Here is a 14692-nt window from a genome sequence, read left to right as displayed (position 1 = left end):
CAACACCATGCGCAGAGGTCTTTGGCCAGTCTTCAGAAGAGTCTTGTAGCCACCAGTGGCTCAYTACCTGTGCATTCATGGGGAGACGCATGGCTCACAGTGTTTCCTCTCTTCCTCTCCTATGCTGTCACCCCAGGAACCCAATAGTTTTCCTCTCTTTTCAAACACAGTATCCAAGAGGGTTTATGAGTCCCTGATGCAGACTCAGCCTGGTTGTTAGGGGACCCATGAGCTCCAAGGGGAAGGAAAGTCTTCCTGTGCTGTCCGTTGTGTGGATTGGCCTTATGTAGGCCAAAAAATTTATGGGAACTTCCTGGGTAGCCTTCTTCCCACACACAAACTCAAATCTCCATCAGAGAATAGCTGCCCCTCACTGCATGGGCGACCCATTTGCAAAAAGTGTCACACTGTGAGTACTCAGCACTYGTGAAAATTCAGGCCAAAATAGTTTGTTCCAGTTTGTGTTTCAGTCCCAGTGCTAACTGTAGCTCTTTGTCTTCATTTTCTAAACCAGGAAGAAGGAGAAYATCTCAACATAGCCAAGAGACAAACAAAATGACAGCTCACTGAGACCTGGCCACGCACTACCAGAGAGTTGTTCTGACTTTTACACAGGGCTGATGGAAACTCATCACTCCACACTGCTGGGTAAGAAAAGAAACACTTTAGCAAAGGGCTGCGGTTTGGTTTCTCAAGTTTTCCTCTTTCCTTGATTCTCCTCTCTCTTGTCTCCTTGAACAGAGAGTCTGAGTTTTAAAGTCAGCCCAGCCACAGGAGCAGTTACCTTGATTCTTTCAGCTGAGAAAAATCTTTCCATGTTGTCCACAAGTGTGATGAAAACAGAAGCCCCTCTAGTCAAAGACTGAATTGTCTATCAGGAAAATACTATCTACAGGTAAGAAAATGCTATTCCCAGCAGTGAATCAGGATCTTCTTACATGTGAGGCTAGAGAAGCTGCCCTTGGAATAGAGAATTTAAGTGCAAAAAGGAGAAGAGAGGGCTACGTCCTACCACACACTTCATTCAACTTTTTATTGTTGTAGTGAAACAATATATTTGGTAGGTAGTGCTAGTGATGGGACTCATGTCATTTAACTTTGGTGGTCCAAGAGTTATAAATCTAYGGCTAAGTTTAAAGTGCCTCTTGTCCCTGTTGACTAGAAGACGTGCCAGGAATGACTAGCTCAGATGTTGACATCAAACGTTGGGTGGTAAAAYCCAGCCCTTAGGCCCAGATGGCGCAGTGATGGGCACCAGCTACAGCAACTAGTAATTGCTGGCTTCACTAAATCTTCTCACTGTAAGCTCTGAAAGAGCCTACAGAGAAGACCAACCCAAAGCCTTTGTTGTGTTTCCTAGCATTGTGCTTTTATATGTTTCTGTTTTCAGCTGCTTAAAATTATCTTGAGATCCCTTTTCTTTTTGCCCCTCCCTCTGTATGGTCTGGATTRTATGAGCTGAATTTTCTCTTTATAGCTTCACTTATGAATACGGGTCAGCACTCAGTGAGCTGAATGCCTGAGATCATTTCCACATGGTGTATAAATAGTACTCAGTTATTTCACGGTTTCATGTTCAACTTGCAGGCTTCCAACAGGCTTGTATTCCCGAAACCCTTTCTATTCTCATAGCATTCAGCTTCTTGAATGCGTGACTTAACATAAATTACAGCAGAAGTTGTCCCAGCCCAGAAAGTCCTGATTTGGCTTCCCTGTTCTGTTGTTGTAGTTTGACAACTGGTGTTGAGTCACTAATACTCAAAGCTATCGCGGGTCTTTCCAGCCTTGCGTTGAGTTCAGATACGTGGTTAAGCTAACAGCTGAAGTTACACTGCCTTACCTATATTAAACCATGTTTGGTCAGTCCATCATCTCACTAGACAGTGGAGGAAGTCTGAGAGTCKCCAGCTGGATGGATAACTAATGTCTGGTTGACTCCTGTCCGGTGGAGATAAGAGGCTGGTTAAAACCAAGGGAATTTTTAGACTCTTCTCAAATATCACTTGTCTTTTGTTTGACACAGGACTTGTCATGTCTCCTTTTCTTCGTATTGGTTTATCCAACTATGACAGTGGCCCTTACCTGCCATCCCAGGGGGAGGTGATTAACCCTTATTGTGCTGTGATGGTTAAAGAAGCAGTGGAATCAGGTAAGTAAGGAGGCGTTAAATATGCATGTAGCGTGGCTTTTATTAGACATGTGTATGCATTACTGTGTCATTGCTGGAGCGCGAGAAGCACGTGGTAAGCGTCTTTATAAAGGGCTTGTGAAATATTCTTAATGTTGAAATGCAGTGCAATGTTGGGTTCAGCGTGGCCTGCAAGGCAACCTGACTTTAAAAGGGCGCCTAATAAAGTCTCCGTCTTTACTCTGAGGTTATTATCAGCTGAATTACAGGTCCCAGCATATGACACAGTGGGATGAGCTGAGCTCTATTTGGTTTCACTGTTATTCAAGCGGTGGCTGGTTTGTCAGTGGGACACCAGACAGATAAAATCTGGGTGTCCCAGAAATTCCTGGGAGGACTGCCTCTGTTTGTCATGTTTTTTGAGGAACTGTCAGGTTCAGCAACTTCCATCATTAAAAAATAGCCCTCAAACAGGCACAATCTTTGCAGAGAGAGCTAATTTCTCTGTGTAATTGCTGTACTGTGTAAAATGTTCAAAGGTGAAACTTTCTACTAAGCTATTTTTTGTGTCCGGATATACAGATTGTTGCACACTTTACCTGATTGAACAGCACTGATGAGTCCACATTGGGAAAACRTTTCCTATTTTGCTGATGCATATAATAGTCCTGGTGAGAATTTAAACAGTTCTTTTGTTCTGCTCTTCAAGAATCATGAAGATCAAATCCTTCAGTGCTAGGGAATTCCTCATATTGACTGTTATTTATCTTAAATCTTTGATRAATTATGAGCTTTACTGCTGTGATTCTTTTAAAACTTAAAACAACTCAGAAATCCCTTCTTATGCTTTTGGAAACCCCAAGACTCTAGCCTCCAGAGGATGTTAAAGTAGTTGAAGAAAAGAAATTTTAGAATTGTAAAGTAATTCAGTGGTTCATTGTTAAAAAAAAAAAGTGACCATTTATCACATTAAAATGTTGGCTTTGCTTATATTATTCTTTAAATCATTTTAGAAGATGTGGTGACTGATAAATTCAGAAGGAAAAAAACTGCTGCATGACAAGATATCCCTAAGATCTCTCTTTTTACTGAAAATATGTCCTATTTCAGTTYTGTGAAGGGCTTGGCTGTTTGTTTTAATGAGGCCTTTGAAAGARCCATAACTCAAACTGAAGTCTCTGTCAGTTCAACAGTGAATAAAATCAATCTGGGCAGAACAGACCTTATTTGTCTGACRTGGAGCTGGAAGCATTTTCTGGCATCTAAAAAACAAAAATGTACTAAGTCATATAATTTTTGTTCTGCTGAGAGCCTTTTCTAATAAAAAGCTATCAACGCAAAATGAAAAAAGTATGTTTGGAGGAACTTTTTTCCATCAGTGAGGATCGWATATAGGAAAAATGATGCCCCTCTTTTAAAAGATTTCTTCTGTTGGGGTGGGATTGCACTCATCTAGCAACTGCTCCGAGCACACTGGGGCAGTCAGGGTGATTCCTCTCAGCCTGATCTTTGGTCCTCATCATGTCAGCTCTTTCATATCAGCAGATAATGGCAGGAACCTCCTGAGACTGATTCATCCCACTGGTCTCTGACCTCTCTCGTAGGGTAAGATGAATCACCCTTGGGAGGTGTTGGTCTTAATCTGCTGCTGCTGGAGGGTGTCTAACTGCCTAGATGCCTAACCCTACCGTAAGGTGACTAAACCAAGATGAAGACACAATGGGATTTTTCTCCTCCAATTTTGATCTTATGCAAGAATATCAATATCTCAGAAATTTGGCTACCCTTCCTTTGTAGACCAGAGGAACAAATGGATTTCTGTGATAGGATTCATCTCATCTTAAGGAGAACATCTAGAATGGTTCTGATGAATCACACCCTAGAAATGCCTGGTGCTTTCCACTGACTCTGAAAGCAGTTTAGACAGTCAGCTCAGAGATAGGCTTCTGAAGTTCAGTGAGATGAGCCCAACTCTCAATGCCAGAAATGTCCCTAACAAGACCATCCTGAAGAGCTGTCACACTCAGATGGGCGCAGAGAATAAAAAAGGCAATGAGGGACTCAGTACAAATGCTAGTTTTGAATATTTGAAATGTCTGCATTCCTGGTTCCCAATTACAATTTTAGCCGTCTCAGAAAACCCTGGTCCCTTCAGAGCACTGTGTCATCCACTGAGGAGTTAGTGTTGTGAAGCCTTGTGAATAAAGTGGACCTTTAGAGGAAAGATGAGTGAGAACAAGCAGTGAAGAAATGTGGAAAGGAGAAAAAGAACTAGAGTGTCTGGAGGAGAAAGAGCAACACTAGCAGAGCAAGGAAAGTAAGAGGAGTAATAATAAGAGACAGCATCTAAGATGAAGCATGAAGCTGTCAGAGTCTTTGAGCTTGTACTTTCTAAGACTGGGAACAGAAAAAAGACTTTCAGATTCTTGCTCCTTTGCGCCAGCATATTTCTACCTTTTGGTCTTTTGTTCATAGTTTACTCTCCAATTCCCTGGTTTCATGCAGCAGTTGCTGCTCACTGGTGATGAAATTCAAAACGTTCTTATACTATTGCCCTGATAGACAAATTTTGGCTAAAGTGTCATACCCAAGGAGGAGAGTGAATCAACTGCAAAAGTGGTAGAAGATGCAAGCAATCCTGACTGCCAGCCTTGTGCTCTGACATGGTGCCATTAGGATTTCTTAAGGGCAAAAGATTGCTATTTAACAGTGATTGCAGAATGCAGGACAGGATGAACCTAATCTCAGCCCCAAACCATGATAAATCCAATCCCAAATCCCTGCAGTCTGTCGAGTTCAGTTGATTTTTAATCTTATTCTCTATGCCGGAATCATTTTGGTAGATACCTCTGSTCTGGATTTTGCAATGTCCTGGTATGGATCAGATATACCGTGTGTGGTATTAGCAAGGATGAGGGGCTTTTTTTGGTGAAGGGAGCAGTGGTAGATGGTTAATATGTTTTGTTTCCAAAAGAGGGAGTTTGAGTCTAACTTTGGGTTCACGCCAACGACTGCCCCATGTCAACCAGCCGTGATGAATAACTCATCACTGGGATAGAGGATCCCAAGGGGCTGGGTGTGATGCACATCGACTGTGGGCTCAAGAATATCACGGCAAGGGCACCTTAATGAATTTCAGGAGCTCAGGAGAGACCTTGGGTGGCCTTTTGTTTTTTTGCACCTGTTCGCTTTGTAAAATATTTGTATTTTATGGATACATTTTAAAAAAAGAAAAAAAAATAGTTAGAAATCTTACAGCAGTTTGTTACTGATGACAAACCATTTCAGAGATCACAGGCACTTCTGAGGTATAAAAAAATCTGCCCTTTAAAAATTGCTTCTGTCTCCATGAGCCACCTGTCCTCGTGCTATTTTACCACCTGTCTTGGTGACATTTGCTTCATGAGAGATCCTACTCTGTGTCTGAACTCAGCAGGCCTCCAGGAGAGGTGCTTCCAGCAACAGTGGAAGCTGCTCCCCAGAAAAGATAGATGCTATTTTATCTTTCAGGAGCCCATGGTTAAATTAAGCCTTGGCAGAACTCCACAGATGTCAGAGAGGATGCAGCAGGAATGAGTGTCTGATCCCATATATTGGCCAGTTCATTCACATTCCAGGGCTTGTTTATTTAATCCATGTATTTTGAAGTGTAATGCAAACCAAAGCACTTGTTTTGCAAGCGATATGTTTCACATCTTTAGAGTGTTTCACTGATGTAGCAAAGGAGTAATGGTTCTTTACTGAGATTTCTGTTCTCTGTGAGGCTGGGAAGTTGCTATCTCATTTGGCTGCTTTTGTTGAAAGAGTGGGTTGAATGTATATTTACAAGCTTGAGCCTTGATCCAAGCCTGCTCTTCAGATAGCAGAGCCGTCGTTGTTGCTAGTGAAGCTCTGCTAAAGGCGAGGGGAATAAATTAAGCCTGTGGACAATGAGCTCGGTATACTATTGCCTAAATCTTCATATGTGAAAAGTTAAAGTGAAAAGAAAGGACTTCTGGTCACCCTCTCTTAACTGGTAGAAATGGATGCACCTTAGTTTCAGTTGCTCTCTAAACTTTGGGGAAGCAGAATTTTAACCTAAGATTTAGCTGCACAACCTTTGGTCAAGCTGGGCAGGACAAAGGTGAGACGTGCCTTTACGCTAAGTGAATGATCTCCACTTGGTTTTGCAATGCAAGGCTATTGCTAATGATCAGAGAGTACTGCAACTCAAATCAAGTTCATGTGATCGAATCAAGGGCTAACTTGCTTCATGAAAGCCAGGTGTTGGGTTGTAGAGTGAAATTTTAGCAAGTCAGTATTGGACCCATGATCTTGAATAACCTCTCTTCAGGAAGTTACTTTCTTAACCTAGATTTATCTAGTGAGTATAGTTTATGTCAGTGACCAGTTTATGTCAGTGGCAGTCATTTCTCCTTTAGTGGGAAACCAGGGTATAGGTTGGTGAGGGGAGATTTTTATTACAGTTGACAGCCCTGATATTTGTTCTCACATTTCCTAAGATGAATATGACACAATTAGGAATCACGGAGGTTATTGTTTGTTTACTTTTCCTTTTCTCCTCCCTCCAGTAACTTTGGTCAACTTTGTTGACCAATTTTAATCCATCCTGGAAGTTTGTTACAAGCCTCAAGAATCACTGAGTTCCTTCCTGTTTTGTGTAAATCAAAGCTGAGTAGAGAAAAGAGACCAGAACTAGTCCTGCTATAGAGGGAAAGGCAGATGCAGATTTTCTTCAGCAATGAGCACATGTCGCATTCCAGGCTATCTGCTGCATGTGCTTTCCCGGCCAGGTGGGACAAGGGAAAGGCTGGGATTACTGGAAATAGAAGCAGGGCCTTTAAGAAACAGGATTCACAGTTCATAAGGTCTGACGTTCACACAACTGATTTTATTCTCTTATTTCACCAACTTTGACACTTGATGGGTTGAAAAGTTACAGAGGGTAACTGTGAAATAGAATTTACCTTAAGTAAGTGTCCAAGCCTTTTACAGAGTGTAAAACTGTATGAAATAAAACAAGCTGGCTGAGACTCTCTTCATTTGACAGGTCAAAATAAAGAAATGACTCTTTGCCAGCTAATGGTAGGCCTCAAAGATATGTTTCACCATTTTAAGATGTGTCTGCTATGAAGGAAGAGGAATGAAAGCATGCGGAAGAGGTGCAGAAAAGTTTTGCTAGGTCAACAGCTCTATGTTGCTGTGGATATGCTTGGAAGACTGCAAGTGTCTTCACACATCCACGTCCCTGAGTTAGCTGAGATGTAGCAACTGACTGGATGTGCACTCCAGCTGAACCTACTCACATAGTGCATCCGGCTTTAAGGGGAATTGAAGCAACCAGTTTTATTTTGCATTGCCATGGGACAGACGATACATGTAGCTGGTTAACTGTGATGGGATTCATCTGATTTGATGTGGATATCTATGGTGTAGGTGTCTATGTCTGAGATCTACTCAACAGAGTTGTTGGAGCCAAGGATGAAAATTATCTTACTTTATAGTAGATGTCTTTAGTTGCTGAAATGAATTGCACCCTTACTCCTTTGTTTTATGTTAACTAAAACTTCACTTGCTATAAACAGAGCCAACGTTCATATAGCTCGGATATGGACATCTGCATTGTAGCCACCTATTGTTAGGTGAGATGAATCCCATCACTGGTTTCACTTAGTGCAGAAGCTTCCTAAGACACTCCAACATGATCCATTACATGGCCCACCTGAGATGTCCACCTCAAAATGGGTAAATAACCCAGATCTATCTCAGGGACTGTAGAGCAGTGGCATTAGTGCAGATGAGAAGCAAGTCCAATCAGTCCAAATCACTTCTTGTTGACAGAAAATGGCCAAGTGTACGTGCAGAAGAAGCCCACCATGTACCCGCCCTGGAACAGCACTTTTGATGCCCATATCAACAACGGCAGGGTCATGCACATTGTTGTCAAGGACAAAAGTGCTGAAATGGTTTCAGAGACGACAGTGGAACTCAAGGTGCTGGCAGAGAGGTGCAAAAAGAGCAACGGGAAGACAGAAATATGGGTGAGTGTTCCTATCTCCGTTTGCGCCGTATGACTGCTGTAGGGTAGGGGAATGCCCTTCCCTGTGCCAGGCTGTGAATTAACAACATGACAGCAGGAATGGGCTGCCGTCCAATGAATAATGGTTTGAGTCTACTTGAGTATGACTTAAAGGAAAGATGTCCATGCATATCAGAAAAAACAACACAGCAGATTTATATTACCTGCTGCCGTTATATTGAAACATATACCCTCTGTTAGCAGGGATTCTGGTTCATGCGAGCCATGCCCATGTATTAATCTTTGCTTAGGAGACCCACTGGGGACAAATGGTAATATGAGTGGCTAACTGTGAATTATTTTATGTGCTCTGGGGAAGAAGCTTTACAAATTTAATCTTTCTAATATCAAGTAACTGATTCACAGCTGCCTGCCTTCAGAGTTATGCCAGAGGAACTCCTTTAAAATCACTGGAGTTACCCTGGAGTAAATTTGAACTAACACAGTCCTCATAAGGATGCTAAATGTTAAATTGTATTACCTGGTAGTCCAAGCAAGAAAGTTGTTGGTAACAGGATTTAACATGTAGTATTCAGTAGCTATACCCTGAATAACAATAGAGTGGCATGACATTTGGAGAGAAACTGATTTCCTGGAATTGTTTTTTGTTTTGTTTTTCCTGTCAGTTCTTAGGCTAAACTGCTTGGATTAAGCAGAGAGTAGAAATGTCAAAATGGCCTAGGACACTTACAGACCTATGGGCAAGATTTGGTAAAGAACTGCACATTTAATGCATAACTTGGAAGGAATTGAGATAACTAGAGCTGATTTTGAAAATCAAAATGTCCTGTTCAGCATTAGCCCAACTGCAGAGGCACCTGCTTCAAAGCTGCAGGAGACAGTAGCCCAATGAGGAGGAGAGGGGACAAGCAGGCTATGGTCCTGCTTGCTTGCAGCAAGAGTAACAGGCCCAAGATCAAGTGGAGGTGGGGCACCTCGGGTTTATCATGTCCCAGCTTGGTAGCAGTTCCTGAGATCTTATCTCCATTCACTCCTTGCTTTGTCTCTAAGATGTCCTCAGTCCATGACTCGAGCTGCTCCAGCCTGAACAGTTCAGTGGTGGTCTCCTGGCTCAGTCCATGGAGAAGTAAGAGCCAGGTTTTCACCCAATGAGGTGACCACGATTAGCGACACCAGAGGCATCCTTAGAGCTTCAGGCTGTTTTCTCTTGATAAAGGTGGAGATGGGGGTCTAGCTTTCATCTGATAGCCCTAGGGTAGTTAAGTCCAGTCAGGAGGTACCCTGGATTGTCCTTCTTCTTATCAGGGCTGATTTTATATTAAGTAGACCACTTAAGTCAGTGGACTTGTGATTAGGCCTAGACCTCTTGGAGCCAGATTTACGAAAGCATCTGTGCACAAAGGTTCAGATAGGTGGGAATTCCCAGGTCCAGCAGGAAGGCCAAAAATGCCTGAGAAAATTTGTATCCTCACTCACATTAAAGTTAATGAAAGTTAGACTTTCAGAACCAAGTTTCTGAAAGATTTCAGCATTTTTTTTAAGCACCTGTCTGAAGTTAGTGTGATTTTCAGAGATGCTCCCACGTCTTCTTTGTAGCACCCACTGGGAACAACAGGTTGTGTCTGTAGAAAGTGCTGGGTCCTGAGCTGCTTTCTAAAATCCTGCCCGCAACGTCTGTGTTTTAGTCATGTTTGTCTCTGTTCTATCACGCTGCTCTGAGAGTTTGATAAGAAGTGATCTAGCCTCCTGTCTACGGTTGCTCTCACCTCACCCTGTTCCCCCCAAGGGTGTGAGCAAAATTAGCATTCATTGGCATTTGTCAGTTCCCACTGGGATATGGAGGTAGCTTGAGCCGTCTGAAGTGATTGTTGCTGTTTTGAACGATTGTTTAACAATTGCACTGGTCTTTTGTTGTTGTTTTTCCCTTATCTCAACCAGCTAGAACTGAAACCTCAAGGGAGAATGCTGATGAATGCAAGATACTTCCTGGAAATAAGTGGCAAGTGATTTTGTTTCCTAACTGATAGATGCTATTTCTGATTGTATGGGGCAGACACGGTGTCCTCAAGAAAATGTCTAGCATGGAAAGCAGTGCTTCTGTTATTACTGATTTATTCATAGAAATCATCGTAACGGTTTGAAATGAACACTCCAGGAAAAGCAGTTTTTATTATGTGGCAGGGAGGAAGGCTGACTGTTCCTCTGTGGTTTGCAAGGCATATTTTTTGGCAGTTTTAGCACTAAAAAGGTGGATTTTCTCATCGCACTAAGACAGGACAGAGACACAGGAATCCAGCTCCCTCTGAAAACATCGTACACATACACGTATTCCTGTAATGTGTACCAGGGTGTGCATTGTAGTGCAAGCATAAAGGTGGGATACCATGCATGGATGAAAACATCTAAGTATATGTGTAAGTTGGGCTTTTAAATCAAGGGCAATCTAAGCAAAACAGTAAAAGAACCTAGAGGGTGATTCATCTGATCACGTGCAGGTGTGTGCTGCCCGGTGAGCCAAGTCATTTGCTAGACTCCACTGCCTGCCCCTAGCAGACCTCCAGGGGCTTAGCAGCAGCTTAGACACCCTGCACATGAGACAGCTGCTTTTAGGTGTCCTCGTTGGGAGCTGAATCCCACTGGCAGAGTTCGATGTCCATGCAAAATGTATTTCCCTTCATCAAAGGAAAGGAGCTGCAATCAGAATGCTCTGTTGTGCTCTCCTGTCTTTGAGGCCCAGCTTCCCATGGTCTTTGACAGACATGGGTTGGAGCTGTAGAAGGAGAGGGTACAGGAAAAGCCTTCCATGTATTGAAACACAAGTGTACTGAAAGCAGCTAATAGCATGTTCTTACTGGTATTATCCTCATCAGTTCCCACCTTTACTGTTTAATAGACTGTTGCTGCCTCTTTGTATTCTTTAAGACACACGAGAGGCTAGTGCATAGAAAATGCTGTGTCTGTATTACAGTGAGTAGGATCAGCACCAGATCGTGCAGGGGGCCACTTCCCACAGAACACCTATGCAGCTTGCTTTCATACTTCATACATACTTTCATGCATGAGTAAATCAAGACAGAGATAATGTGTGAGATATTATGTGCACAACTAGAAATGAGCATATATGTAAAAGCAGGTGTGTATATGCATAAGTAGCTAGAGTTGTTTTGTTTTCTGTCCTGGAAAGTTTAAAAAGTGAACTGTGAATAATGTCATGAATACAGCAACTGGTAAAGCAATTGTTGGCATGGAAGGATGGAAGAATAACAAGATAAAGAGTCTCCCAGGAGAATATATATGTGTGTACTCACACACATGTGCATGCACACATTAAAGATTCAGATAAGTACCCACATACATACATATGGGTGTGTATATATATATAATGTGTGTTTGCATGTAAATTATTTTTATGTAATTCCATCTTTTTTTAGGACACAGTTCTTCAGTGATACAGAAAGTTAGAATTTTATATTTAACTGCAAATTATCTCTCATTAGGAAATTTGTGGTCTATATTTAAAAAAAAAATTATGAATATTCAAGGGAGCTCAAAGTCCCAAGATTTGACGAGGTTCTGAGGTCATTTTAGTGTCCCTGTAGGAATGGTGGATAAATAAGGCCTGAACAAGCCTTGTGTGGGTTTCAGAAAGCATATTTCTTAAAAATGCTCATTCTCATGAATACATCAGCTTCAGTCACTTAGTATTTTAGCCGCTGCATTTTCTCAAGGTGCCTGATTAGGACAGGGTACCCTAACAAACCTTCTGTTTCCTTTCCCTCCAGATGCTAAGGACATAGTTGACTGTGAGAACGAAAGCTTTTTCTCCTTGCACCAGCGGAGGGGAGCCATCAAACAGGCCAAAATCCATAATGTCAAGTGTCATGAGTTCACAGCCACCTTCTTTCCGCAACCCACCTTCTGCTCTGTCTGTCATGAGTTTGTGTGGTAAATGAAAATAGCTCTATGCATTTCCTCCTTTTAACTCTAAGGACCAGCTCTGCTTCTTCAGTGAATATTTGTGTTCCTGCTGTTAGTAAAGGCAGCAGGACTGGACCCTTGGCACATTACATGTAGGAGTAATTGCATGACTTGAAGGATGTGATGCAATTTCACAGTTGCAATTCCAACTCTGAAAATTTTCTCCATTTTTATTTTCTTTTTTATATATGTTTGGTTTTGGCCAAATGCACAGGCATTTCTGACCTGCGCAGTTTGCCATTTTGCTATTGCAAAACTCAAAACGTGAATATGTGCTGAAAATGCTGTGAAAACAACAGAGAATCACTCCAACAGTTGCACTGAATGAAGATATTTGGATTTGAGAAGCACTATAAAGATTGATGAAGAAGCAAAGCTGTTTTATTCCATGTTTCTTTCATAAATGCTGCTCTCCGTTTTTCTGTGGAGACTTTCAGAAAATTCAAAATTAACCATTTCTGTGTTTAATTTCAGGGGTCTGAATAAACAAGGCTATCAATGCAGGCGTAAGACCTTTTTTTTTTGTTCCTATCATTATTTATTTGGTCCTTTCTTAAAGGATTCTTTTTATTAACGCTGTAACACACTTGTTCTTTCAGAATGTAATGCTGCCATTCATAAGAAGTGCATTGATAAAGTAATAGCCAAGTGTACAGGATCCGCAGTCAATAGCAGAGAAACAATGGTACGTATTACTATTTCGTTGCTTTTAAAACAGTTGAGTGCTATTCAGGTCTCTCCTACACTGATGTAAAACAAGGGGGATTTGATGCAGTGAAGGGCACTAGTGAGCTAAAAGCTGTGCGATCAGATCTGCATCCTTTGTTTTTTACATTCCCAGTAGTTTCATTACCTCCTGCTTGTGATTTACTCAAGTACAGTCATTGAACTGGCAGTCTCTGAATCGAGACTGACATTTTTTTAATATGTAGAATATAGCTCAGAGGGAAGTCATGGACATGAGGTGGAGAATTACTGGAGGAAATTCTTTACTATCCAGTGGTAGGCAGGACATCACACTGAATTTTCAGAGCAGTACTTTAAGATCCCGCCCTGTGTTATCTGAGATCTGCAAACAATCAGTGGAAGGTCTAGTATCTCTGCTATCATTTATTTTGTTTTTCTTATATCAGTTTATAACGAACCTTCTTTTTTCAGTGGGCAAAAGTGGAATTTAAACTCTTGGTATGACTGCTACCTTTTTCTTAATTATGTCCCATAGCTTCTATTTGTTCCCAGTCCCACACTCGCTCCTACTCATCTTTTACAATCTTTAGAGATGACATTCATCTCACCTGTCTTCAGATATCTCCAGTGTAAATATATCCAGCCTTGTCATCATCTTTGACTCCCTACATACTGAAGGAAGAGAAATAGGCACTTCTAGGAAGTGATTCATGACAGTGAAAGTAGACAGTCATTTCAGGATGAGATGAATCATTCTTTAGACGTACCCATGGTTTTCCATTGAGCGTTAAGGGAGTCTGCGTGAGTAGCTGGGATGCAGACATCTACATCTGATGAAATAAATAAAACCCAGAGATTAAATTACCCAGGTCCCACTGAATTGCACAGATATTTTGTAGCAAAATTTGTCCTGGCATATCTGAATGTTGTAGATAGTTTTCTTCTTGATGGTCAAACCCAATAACGAAAGTGAAATACTGGCTTAGACACCCCATCTTCTGGGGTCCAAGCTTGGGGGCTGTTGGCTTTTCATGCAGTGCTGAGCTGGAGAGGAGCGAATCCTCAACACAGCTTTTCTCTTGCAGTTCCACAAGGAGCGGTTCAAAATTGACATGCCTCACCGCTTCAAAGTCTACAACTACAAGAGCCCGACTTTCTGTGATCACTGTGGCACACTCCTCTGGGGCCTCGCACGGCAGGGGTTAAAGTGTGATGGTAAGTCCCTCGTGTATGAGGCAAGGGCTGAGAGTGGAAGCAGGCTGTCGTCTTTAGAGGGTTGCAGTCTGAAGAGCCAAATACCATTTATCACAATTCTGTGTGAGGCCCCATATAAGATGGCATCATAGGGTGCTGAAGGAGAGGTCAAGAGGACCTTCAAGGAGGACCACTATGGGCATGTAGAAGGGTATATGGCCCATGGGTCTTGAAGAGTCACTTCTTGAAAGGCAAAGGAAATCTCAGTGCTCACCTCTCTCTCCTGTCTTCCAAAATCTTTCATGTTATCAGCCTTCTTACTCCATTTCTGCTAACAGACAGGCTCAGTACACATCACTGTCTTCATGATCCTCCACCTAGGGGGAGATCCTCTTCTGTGACTACAGTTGTCTCTGAGCTGATTAATTGCAGAGCTTCGGTAGCCTGTAGTTGCAAAGACTGACAGATATAGAAATACAGCCTTTGCCTGGAAGCGGATATAGAAAAAAACTCACCTGTGTAGAGCAACTGAAAAGCAACCTGAGTGCAGTCTAATGAGACATAGAAGTTGTCCATGCTTTGTGCAGTTTACACGGTTGATCTCCACGCTTGGCCGACACCAGCATATGTTTCTGCCTGTTCTGATGCCAAACCCTTTACAGCAC

General features: G+C 42.0%; 1 protein-coding gene across 1 annotated transcript in view; it reads left to right on the top strand.

Annotated features, from left to right (window-relative positions):
- PRKCQ (protein kinase C theta) overlaps positions 1 to 14692 on the top strand; it is a 62646-nt gene that overhangs the window by 13685 nt on the left and 34269 nt on the right. The window contains exons 2-10 of the mRNA XM_026091272.1: positions 515 to 648; positions 742 to 895; positions 2024 to 2149; positions 7970 to 8169; positions 10107 to 10167; positions 11951 to 12113; positions 12621 to 12652; positions 12746 to 12831; positions 13919 to 14048. Coding sequence (XP_025947057.1) covers positions 2032 to 2149; positions 7970 to 8169; positions 10107 to 10167; positions 11951 to 12113; positions 12621 to 12652; positions 12746 to 12831; positions 13919 to 14048 — 790 coding nt within the window. The 5' untranslated portion in view covers positions 515 to 648; positions 742 to 895; positions 2024 to 2031. The remainder of the gene's footprint in view (positions 1 to 514; positions 649 to 741; positions 896 to 2023; positions 2150 to 7969; positions 8170 to 10106; positions 10168 to 11950; positions 12114 to 12620; positions 12653 to 12745; positions 12832 to 13918; positions 14049 to 14692) is intronic.

This window comes from Apteryx rowi, unplaced genomic scaffold (genome assembly GCF_003343035.1).
Source record: "Apteryx rowi isolate R43461 unplaced genomic scaffold, aptRow1 scaffold_9, whole genome shotgun sequence".
NCBI lineage: Eukaryota > Metazoa > Chordata > Aves > Apterygiformes > Apterygidae > Apteryx > Apteryx rowi.
The sequence above is the reverse complement of the archived record's forward strand: the minus strand, read 5'-3'. Positions and strand labels throughout refer to the sequence as shown.